Source organism: Cyprinus carpio, chromosome A13, assembly GCF_018340385.1.
Source record: "Cyprinus carpio isolate SPL01 chromosome A13, ASM1834038v1, whole genome shotgun sequence".
Taxonomy (NCBI): Eukaryota; Metazoa; Chordata; class Actinopteri; order Cypriniformes; family Cyprinidae; genus Cyprinus; species Cyprinus carpio.
This window is the reverse complement of record NC_056584.1, coordinates 25,631,933-25,642,024: the sequence shown is the minus strand read 5'-3', so window position 1 is coordinate 25,642,024 and position 10,092 is coordinate 25,631,933. Positions and strand designations below refer to the sequence as shown.

Below are 10,092 nucleotides of genomic sequence, written 5' to 3'. Positions count from 1 at the left end.
AGTACTTTAATTTTGCATGGTGAAACTGGAGATAAAACAGCACAGGAGCGACGAGATGTAAATAGAAAAGCTCTCTGGTGCCATCTAGCCAAAAACAAAACAGTGTCTGGTCTCCATTTTGTGTCTTCATCAGACCACACAACTAACAACTAACATAACATACCAGCTGACCACCTGTAAACAAACTCATCAGGACAAACCTGATCAGATCACATATGGTGTCTTTGAGTTCATGAGAGATAAATGGATGCCATGAAGAATGTCCCAATGGCTGTTAAACTGTGATCAGACGTTTTACACAATTTTCTTTTGGACAAAATTAGATTATACTGCAAAACTGTACATATTGTAAAATGTAAATTAACTCCATTTGCTATGCAAGTCAAGTCATGTGACCATTATGAAGAAAAACACACTCTAGTCTACACACAAACATCCTACAAATTTGACTTGGAACTCAATAAAGCAGCGAAGTTTAAAAATATACAAAGGCTTTATTCAACCATTTAAATATGTACAATTTCTGTGATAAAACAGACCAGAATTGATCATTTCATCAATAAAACATTTACAATTTTTTTATAAAATCTTATAAAACATCATTTACAACACTGAAAAGGCTGTTTAACCTCCTTGTTAAAGTCTTTTTTTTTTTGGCATAGAGGATGATTGTAGTATTTCCACTTTGTGCAGTGACCACAAACATGGCCAAATTCACATTTAGGAAGATGATAAAACACCTGTTTTAAAAATTCCTTCAAAACAGTTAAGATACTAAAAGGTAGCTCTTTAAAAGTTCTTGTAACGTTTCCCGTCTGGTGCTCAGAGGCGACGGACGTTCCTTTTGCTTCGAGCCGAGCCGGCGACGAGTGTTTTTTGCGAAGCGGATACGGTCCGGACAGAATTGCGGCACGGGGCAGAGCTGTGGAATGCTGATTGACACAATGTGCAAAAGTCAAAAGCACAGCTGCCGCGTGTGCATACGGCCCGCTGCATGGCTGCGTCAAACCGTGCTGCAGAGCCGCAGAGGATACACGAGCGAAGAGATTCATCCTGTTTGAGCGATCGGGCAACCTAGAAGAAAACAACAATTATAAACAGCTGCCAACCACATGCATCTAAAGTCATGCATGTATGAGTACATAGACACAATTTGGTGTTTTTTTTACCTCTTGAAACTGTTGGAAGCGACTTGACTTGGATGCGTTTTGTGCTCCACCCGTCTGGCACTGCGGCTTCTTAATGGCCTTGTGAACGGGCGTAGAGGCGACGGCCTGCATGCTGGAGAACACCACCCTGCTCAAGGTGAAGTCTCGTGATAAAGAGCCCACGGAGTGACTGGAGTCCTGAAAGCAACAGAGATGAACACTCTTAGAACTGGAATACAATCAAGCAGTTACGAAGGTTTCCATCCCTTTTGAACTCCCCCGAAGCACACTTCCTACCAGTGTTTCTGCAGGTTTTATGAAGGTACATTTAAGACCAAGATTCTCTAGATGGCTAGGAAGCACACAGTGAGTTGCATCAGCAACACTTCAAAGTTTGAAAACACTTTCAGATCTTTATTAGTGTAGAGCATCAAAGCTAAAATTCGGAAGATTCACTCACTCTCATGTCGTTCCAAACCTGTATGACTCACTATCTTCTGTGGAACATGAAAGATGATATTTCATAGAATGTTTAGAACCACAAAATTTCATTGAATTTTTATTTTTTTGGGGTGGCGTGACTGAAACTGGTTAAAAACATTTTCAAAATATCTACTTTTGTGTTCCGCTGAAGAACGTCATATGGCTTTGGAATGACATGAGGGTGAACGAATGACAGAGTCACCATTTTTTGATGTACTAGCCCTTTAAAGTTTTAATTACAAAGCCACATGGATGAACTGTTCAAGTTCTGTAAGTCTCTTACCCTTAACGTTCTTTCTGCTTCTCTGCAGCGCCGAAGGGCCACCTGGTCTTCACAAATGATTTTCCGCCACGTCCGGCTTACTTTCTTACAGCTGCAAAAGACCAAAAACAGTCAGTCATACTGATTCACATCAATGGGAGATACAGATCAAGCCACAGGAGAAATAAAACTAAACAGGGCGTTACCTCACTAAGTCACAATCTCCCAACAGGCCCAATATCCTGGCTAGGATATGCCTCATGTCTTTCCTCAACAGGCCGCAAAGGATGTCCACAAACGGCCGTCCCATCTTCCCACCGATCACGTTATGATTATCGTAGTTCTCAGCAACCTTATCAACGACGGTCCAGTCGTAACTTTTGCTCCTTTTAAAGCCTTTAGCCAGTTCTCTGCACACCTCCTCCTGAAACTTCAACACGGGCAGACAGGGCGCAGAATGACGCTCCACATGCACACGTTTCTCTTCACTCCTCTCCAGCGTGTCCGCGCCATCCACGTCCCCGTGATCCACCCGGCTGTTTTGTAGGGAAAGGTAGCCGCTGTCCTCGTTTAGGCCGCTGCTGCTGAGAATCACCTCGTCGTCAGACGCCACCTCTAGAGAATGATGCTTATTCTGGAAGTTTTCCTTATTGTGGGGGCCTTTGCTTCTGGCCTCCACGGGGGTGGAGATGCTGGCTGCTAGGGGGGAGTGTGGGGGTGATTTCCGTGGCGAAACTGTGTGGTCCTTCATCTCACCGGGCTCTGTTTCAGCTTTCTCCATGTGGCATAAAACTGCTGAATCACTGTAGCTTGGACACTTCATATTGAGGCTGATCCAGACACAGCAAACTAGAGGAAGCGAGAAAACAAGACATTTGCACGAGGTTATATATCATTATTAACATGAGCATCTCCTATAAATCCACACAGGCCAGACTATGTGCGAACAGTATATACTGGAATTGCATTAAATTGTTGACTCTCTTGATGTTGTACGTGTCTAATACATCATATATCAATACACATACACAAAATCCAAGTGAATCCACCCACTGTTTTAGACTCAAATAAATGAACATTAGTCAGACTTCCGGTTTTAGGCATTACAACATGGGTATTAAGACACACTGATAATACATACTTGTTATTGCATAATACACAATGTGTCTAAATGTTACTTAGGTGATGCATTTATTTTTATTTGATTTATATGCGTTTTTTTTTACTTTGCGCGCCTAAGTGCGTGCATTCCTGACGTTACCCGTGATACACCGCATGCTAGCTTAAAAATAAAACTTAAAATCTATGTTCTTAGACGAAAATTGCTCATTTGGTTTCTTGCAATGCTTTCTAAAGTATAAAAATGTACATTATATTTAACAAAAATGCAATATTAAACCTAAATCTGAGAGTATCACATAGAGGGAAACGCAAACATGCTCTCTAAAAGTTCCGAATTTACAAAAAAATAACATTAAAGCTGTTGTCTCTTACCTTTAAAAAAAAGAAAAGCACTTTTATATATTCCTCATATGTCCTTAGAATCGTGTCCTGGTCGCTGTTGCAGTGGCAGCACAAACATTTAAGCGGCAACACAATAGTCAGTGGTTTGCAGAAAAAGCGCCACTTGCAAACGCATTTGAAATTTCGTGTCCAAACATTCTAGCCAATAAGAGCGCAGCGGAACCCCTTTAAACGAGCCGCAGCCAATGAAAGCGCTGGGCGGACGACTCGAGTGATGTCATGACGCACGTTCAACAGAGACGTGCATAAAGAGCGCCGTCCAATGAAAAGCGCGCTTCGGAAAAAAGCGCCTTTTCGAAAAAAGTCAATAAAGATGGACTTTAAAAGTGATTTGTTGTATGTTTAACCGAGCCTTATATACATACCGAGAACTTAAAAAGCTGTAAATATTTAAACATTGAGTATGTGATTTCCAGATCTGAAAAAGTAACACGTGTAAAATGTTATACTCAGCTTATATATTAATAACACCTTACTAAATTGTTACTACTTGCTGTACTGCTTTAATTAAATAATAAGCATAATTTATATTTCTATATTATGATTATAATTTAAATAATATCAACAATATTACAATGTTATTATTATTATTAAATATATTAATTGATTATACATTTAAAAATAATGTTTTTATTTTTATTAAATATATTAATTGATTATAATATTGTTTATATAATATTAAATGAGAATTTAAAAAGCTGTGATTTAAAATACTGGAAATATTAAGGAATCCTGAGTATGTGATTTCCAAGTCTGAAAAAGTAAAAAAAAAAAAAGGTTATGCATGTTATACTCAGCTTTAATATTAATATTTTATGAGCTAGAAACTGCTCTTTGTGAGTTAATGTGACTATGATTTTTAAAAATCTCAAACAGAAAACAAAACGAACGCCTCACCAAAAGCATTTCACACTGCTGTGTTAAACTTCAAGAGTGTTTGAGAACTCCGCTACGCTCTTTTTCTCAGACTAGACGGCTGTGCTTACAGTTCAATCTGACACCCATAAACCAAACGTTTACACATTTCTTTATTGTCCCAAATAACTACTGATTCTGATCACAGTCTTGGAGAATGTCCATAAGAGATTCCTGTTCAGAAAACTGTTGCAGGAACACAATCATCTCCTCCAGCAGCTCCTCTCCTTGTAAAAATCCATGCACGTCGTGAACGGTTTTTCCGATCCTGTGATCGGTGATCCGGTCCTGAGAGAAGTTATAAGTCCTGATCTTCTCTGACCGGCCTCTGCTGCCAATCTATTACAAGAGAAGTAAAATGCAGTTTATATATACTGTAGCAAATAATATCATGTCTGATATTAAAAAAGTTAAAGTCAATGTGAACCCATTTTACTAAATGCAACACACGTTAAACAGGATATTTAAAGAAACTAGATTAATGGCAGGAATTTACTGGATGATAAAGTTATTTCAGAGAAAGAGCAAGATTATATTTTCATAAATATGTGTGACTGGAGCACAAAAGCAGTCTTAAGTCGCTGGGGTATATTTGTAGCAATAGCCAAAAATACATTGTATGGGTCAAAATTAATGCATTAATTTTCTTTAATGCAAAAAATCATTAGGATATTAAGTAAAGATCATGTTCCATGAAGACATTTTGTAAATTTCCTACCGTAAATATATCAAAACTTAATTTTTGATTAGTAATATGCATTGCTAAGAATTCATTTGGACAACTTTAAAGATGATTTTCTCAATATTTAGATTTTTTTTTTTTTTTTTACATGCTCAGATTCCAGATTTTCAAATAGTTGTATCTCAGCCAAATATTGTCAGACCCTAACAAACCATACATCAATGGAAAGCTTATTTATTAGATGATGTATAAATCGCTTATGACTGGTTTTGTGCTCCAGGGTCACATAATTTATTGAATAAGGTGCACTGATAAGTCATTTGCAGGAAAGTTATTTCAGAAAGTAAATAGGTTCAATGCTGATTTCATGCTTAATTAATATAATAATTTCAAAAGACTAACGCTTGAATATACCTGTAGTTTTCGAGCCAGGTATCTCTTACTGGTCTCCTCCTCCAGCCGGGCGCTGAAGAGTTTGGCTCGCAGTAACGTCATGGCGGTCTCTTTGTTCTTGATCTGAGAGCGTTCCTGCTGACATTCAGCCACTGTGCCTGAAATCACAGGACATGAGAAATCACTAGAAAATGATCTCAATTAATCGTTTCTATCTGTCTGTCTATATATGCACACATAATTAAGATTTTTAAACGTTTTAAAAAATCTTATATACCCGTCAAGGCTGTATTTATTTGATCAAAACTTAAACTTAAAACTGTTTTCTGTTGGAATATATTTTTCAGTGATGCAAAGCTGAATTTTCAGCATCAGTTTCCAACATTGAAAACAATAAGAACCATTATTAATAATATCTGCTAATCATATTAGAATGATTTCTGAAGGATCACGTGACGCTGAAGACTGGTGTAATGAAGCTGAATAAATACAGGAATAAATTACATTTTACAATATATTCAAATAGAAAACAGTTATTTTAAATTGTAATAATATTTCACTGTTTGTGTTGTATGTATTGATCAAATAAATGCAAATGTATTTAAATGTACAGACAGACAGATAAAACAGAACAGTCTTTGGTATTAAAGAATTATCTACACTATAATATTTCCATAGAATAAGTCTGCTGTCCTGCTGACCTGTGGGCAGATGGACGATCCTCACGGCGCTGTCGGTGGTGTTGACATGCTGTCCTCCTGCACCACTGGCTCTCTTCGTCTCGATCCTCAGATCTTTAGGACTGATGGTGAATGAGATCTGTGCGGTTTAAGAGGAAAAGCTATAAGATCTATTCCCACGTACACCTCAATACTGGCTTTCTAGCTGAATCCTGATTCTGTTTTTAATAATAAGACCTAATCTATCATCCGTTTCTGAATATCAAGAAGAGCGGATGTTTTCTGTACCTCGGTGGGCTGGGGAAGTATGGCCACCGTCATGGTGCTGGTGTGTATGCGACCTTTACTTTCTGTTTTCGGGACCCTCTGGACACGATGGACTCCGGCTTCAAACTTTAACTTTTTATAGCTGAATGGACCACTGATACTGGCTGCTGCACGTCTGATGCCCCCTAAACAAACCACATACACCACTCGAGGCATATAACCACAACAAATGCAATCACAGACAGAAATCCACCCAAGCACATATTATTATTATTATTATTAAGCATTTATAAAGGACAAATTTGTCAACCTAGCTCACTAGACATGACCTCCAGGATGTCGAAGCCCCAGCCGTGGAAAGCAGCGAAGTTATGATACATATCAAAGATCTCTGCGGTAAAGAGCATGGCTTCTTGACCTCCGACCCCGGCGGTGACCTCTAGGACCAGGTCACTCATGTCTGATTCCTCTTCTGGGATCAGAAGAGATAAAATCTGAAAAACAGTACATAGATTCAATTTGCATTGTGTTTAAACACAACACTTTAATATTTTTACTTGGATTGACTTACTAAATTGTTACTACTTATTGTACTGCCTTTAATAACTCTTAAAACATAATTTATATATTTATATTGCAATTATATTAATTATATCAATAATATTACAATTATATTAATACTATTATTGCTACAATAAAATATTAGATTTATTTTATATACATTAGTTGATAATAATTTATAGTAGTACATTAGTTTTAATTTTGAATACATTAATAATAACTTACTAAATTTTTACAACTTACTGTACTGCTTTAATTAAATAATTAAATAAGCATAATTTATACATCTATATTAATATAATTTAAAATAATCAACAACATTAGAATGTATTATAATTATTATTAATATTAAACATTATATGAATTGCATTTCCATTTACGTGACAATTCATAACAATATATTAATTTTTCATTATATATATATATATATATATATATATATATATATATATATATATATAGCATACAATATTATTATTAAATGTTATTTTCATTTTATTTTTGTTATTTTTATATTTGTTTCTAGTTCATTTACATTTACTTGATATTTATTTTACTAGTTAATTTATATACTTACATGTTAATAACTGACTTTAATATGCATAATTATATACATATATATATATATATATATATATATATATATATATATAGCATAATATATATATATGGTAATATTAATAATGTCAACAACATAATAATACTGATATTATTTATATTATTAATATTTAATATTATATTGGTATTATGTATTATTTTAGCTCACGCTCATTTACTTGGTAATGTAAAATAACATACTAATAATAAAAAATTTGAATATACATATAAAATTATTATCCTAAAACAGGCTTCATTCCATTTTAAAATAAATAAATGAAATAAAAAATCATTTTAATTTTGTAATTAGAAATGTGACGTGGATATGTGAGATTCAGCCGTAAGGTCTGTAAAGTGTATATGTGTTATTCATCTGTATGAGAGTCGATAAGGGTAATTTATTTAATAAAGGAGACTGAAATGTTAACGAGAGCCGTTCACACCTCACCTGTTGTCTGAGATCTTGAATGGCTGCCAGACAGGCTTCCTTCTCGGACTCTGCAAGCTCGTGTAATTCTGGGTCATTATCTGAAATGAGATACAGATGCAAATGAAGTGCCACCCTAGAAAGCTTTTCACTTCCAGCACGCCTTTCCCCACTTAACTACCTTTCAACAAGTCCAGCGTGTCCTCCAACTCCTTCTGTTTCTCCTCTAATTCTTTGATTTTTTGGACCAAAGGGCCCAGTACAGAGAGGTTATTCCTGTTAATTTTCACATGTTCATCATCCAGTGTTTGGCTTTCAGTATTGAGGGACTGCAAGCATGAGTTATACTCCATTTCCTTCTTCTTCAGATAGTCATGTAAAGCCTTCTTGTTGAAGATCTCCTCCACAGACAGTATCTTAGTGACCATCACAGGCTGGGATGCATGAAAGGCTCGCTGAGCGTGTGGTATTGTGCTGTTAACAGTCCTGTGAATGGCTGGACATCTGCATACTGATGCTCTTGTGATTGACCTGAACACTGTCACATTCAGCAGCTGCCTGCCTGCACGTGAAAGACTCTTACCAAAGCAAACCACAGCCATCGCCACTCAAGTGCTATATTTAAAGTGAGCACTTGAAGGTAAATAAAAGTACTTAACATATAAACGGGCTTCCAACTATAGCAACTTTACTGCAGCCTACAGTTGACCCACAATGATCCACAACATTCACATGTTCTGCAGATGAGCTTTCCGGGTGAAATTGTTTTTCAAAATAAAAGTCAACAATATTAAAAGCACGCTCGAAATGCAGACTCAAGAAACTCTGACATTTATTGATTATCGGTGTGAATGTGTTTTTCAAAATAAAAGTCAGCAATATTAAAAGCAACCATACGTGTATGCGTTTACTGGATTCCCGGAGGAAATTTATAAATAAAATATTAATTAATTAATTTAGTTATTTCAGAAATATGCCTATAGAGTTCTAATAAAATATAACATTTTATTCTTAATTTTTCACGTAATTTATATTTTGTTTACTAAACGCTTTTTATATAAACAATATAAATAGATTTTTTGATTATCTGAGTATTTCCAGCGTTATTTTAACATAAACATTACATCCATACATTGAATTTAATTTATAATATTTTCACATAAAAGCGTTTTAACTTAATATATATATATATATATATATATATATATATATATATATATATATATATATATATATATATATATATATATTTTTTTTAAATATGACAGTCTCCAGTTTATAAAATAGACTAGTCATTATAATGATTTGTTTATAATGCAGAAATACTAGAATAAATTCCAAAAGCTGTGAAATCAAGGCAAATTCTAAATAACCAAGCGACAATACCACCTGAAACCAGTAGATGGTAATATTGCCAAACGTATGTATTTTTTTATTTTATTTAATTTTTTATATAATGTTGTTGTTGATATTATTGTTTTTTTTTTTTTATATAGATTTTATTAGAATACATTTCCGTATAAAACGAAGCAAAAAATGCACATAATACAGCGACACTATCACCTGAAACCAATAGATGGCAGTATTGCTAAATTCTAGAAAGTATTCAAAAGTTTACATTGATTGGTAGATAATCGAGTTGTTCATTTAAATTGCGTTTTATTTTTGAGGCCAAACAAAAGGAATATATAGTGAAAGTAAGAGTGGAAAAAGAGTTTATATCGTAGAAGTCATTATACTTCTCTCAGTTGTGTTGTGTGTTTTGTTAATGTTTAGGACATTGTTAATATTGCATAATAATCCAGGCACTGCTGTTTTCCATCTGGAGGAGCACTACAGGCCAAAATGAACATCTCCATATCTTCTGGATCTCTAGACAACTTTATTTAACTTATACATAACAGATATAATTATTAGACCTCATAACTCACCCTTAAATTTTAAACACAGATTACAGAGACTCATTCTTCCACAAATAAAGGTTTCAACACACATTTGCCATTTACTGCAGAAAAATTCATTTTTGTACACATATAACATCTTTTTAAAATAGTTTTTACAAGCGTGAACTGATGCGTTAATTTTTGCAACTCAATAAATGGATTTAAAATTATTAATTTATCAGTTGCTTAATTTATCAATTACAAATCTGA

The 10,092-nt window shown here is 34.8% G+C and overlaps 2 protein-coding genes across 2 annotated transcripts; both read right to left on the bottom strand.

Annotated features, from left to right (window-relative positions):
* Nucleotides 1-474: 474 nt before the first annotated feature.
* LOC109081154 (F-box only protein 5-like) lies at nucleotides 475-3,568 on the bottom strand. Its single transcript, XM_019096149.2, has 5 exons — nucleotides 3,388-3,568; nucleotides 2,100-2,742; nucleotides 1,915-2,005; nucleotides 1,170-1,346; nucleotides 475-1,074 (listed from the first exon to the last, which is right to left on the bottom strand). The coding sequence occupies exons 2-5, from the start codon at nucleotides 2,714-2,716 to the stop codon at nucleotides 823-825; spliced, it is 1,137 nt and encodes a 378-aa protein (XP_018951694.2). The 5' UTR covers nucleotides 2,717-2,742; nucleotides 3,388-3,568; the 3' UTR covers nucleotides 475-822.
* Nucleotides 3,569-4,427: 859 nt separating this feature from the next.
* On the bottom strand, nucleotides 4,428-8,696 carry mtrf1l (mitochondrial translational release factor 1-like). The gene is made up of 7 exons (XM_042769510.1): nucleotides 8,121-8,696; nucleotides 7,961-8,040; nucleotides 6,665-6,848; nucleotides 6,376-6,539; nucleotides 6,109-6,226; nucleotides 5,429-5,565; nucleotides 4,428-4,671 (listed from the first exon to the last, which is right to left on the bottom strand). The coding sequence occupies exons 1-7, from the start codon at nucleotides 8,539-8,541 to the stop codon at nucleotides 4,462-4,464; spliced, it is 1,314 nt and encodes a 437-aa protein (XP_042625444.1). The 5' UTR covers nucleotides 8,542-8,696; the 3' UTR covers nucleotides 4,428-4,461.
* Nucleotides 8,697-10,092: the final 1,396 nt, after the last annotated feature.

Coding starts and splice junctions, on each gene's coding strand:
- LOC109081154 (XM_019096149.2), bottom strand. CDS start 2,716: ATGAAGTGTCCAAGCTACAGTGATTCAGCAGTTTTATGCCACATGGAG. Junction 2,006..2,099: donor GGAGATTGTGACTTAGTGAG/GTAACGCCCTGT, acceptor GGTCTTTTGCAG/CTGTAAGAAAGTAAGCCGGA. Junction 1,075..1,169: donor GCTTCCAACAGTTTCAAGAG/GTAAAAAAAACA, acceptor GTTTTCTTCTAG/GTTGCCCGATCGCTCAAACA.
- mtrf1l (XM_042769510.1), bottom strand. CDS start 8,541: ATGGCTGTGGTTTGCTTTGGTAAGAGTCTTTCACGTGCAGGCAGGCAG. Junction 6,849..7,960: donor TTCAAGATCTCAGACAACAG/GTGAGGTGTGAA, acceptor ACTGTTTTTCAG/ATTTTATCTCTTCTGATCCC. Junction 4,672..5,428: donor ACCTGGCTCGAAAACTACAG/GTATATTCAAGC, acceptor CTCTTGTAATAG/ATTGGCAGCAGAGGCCGGTC.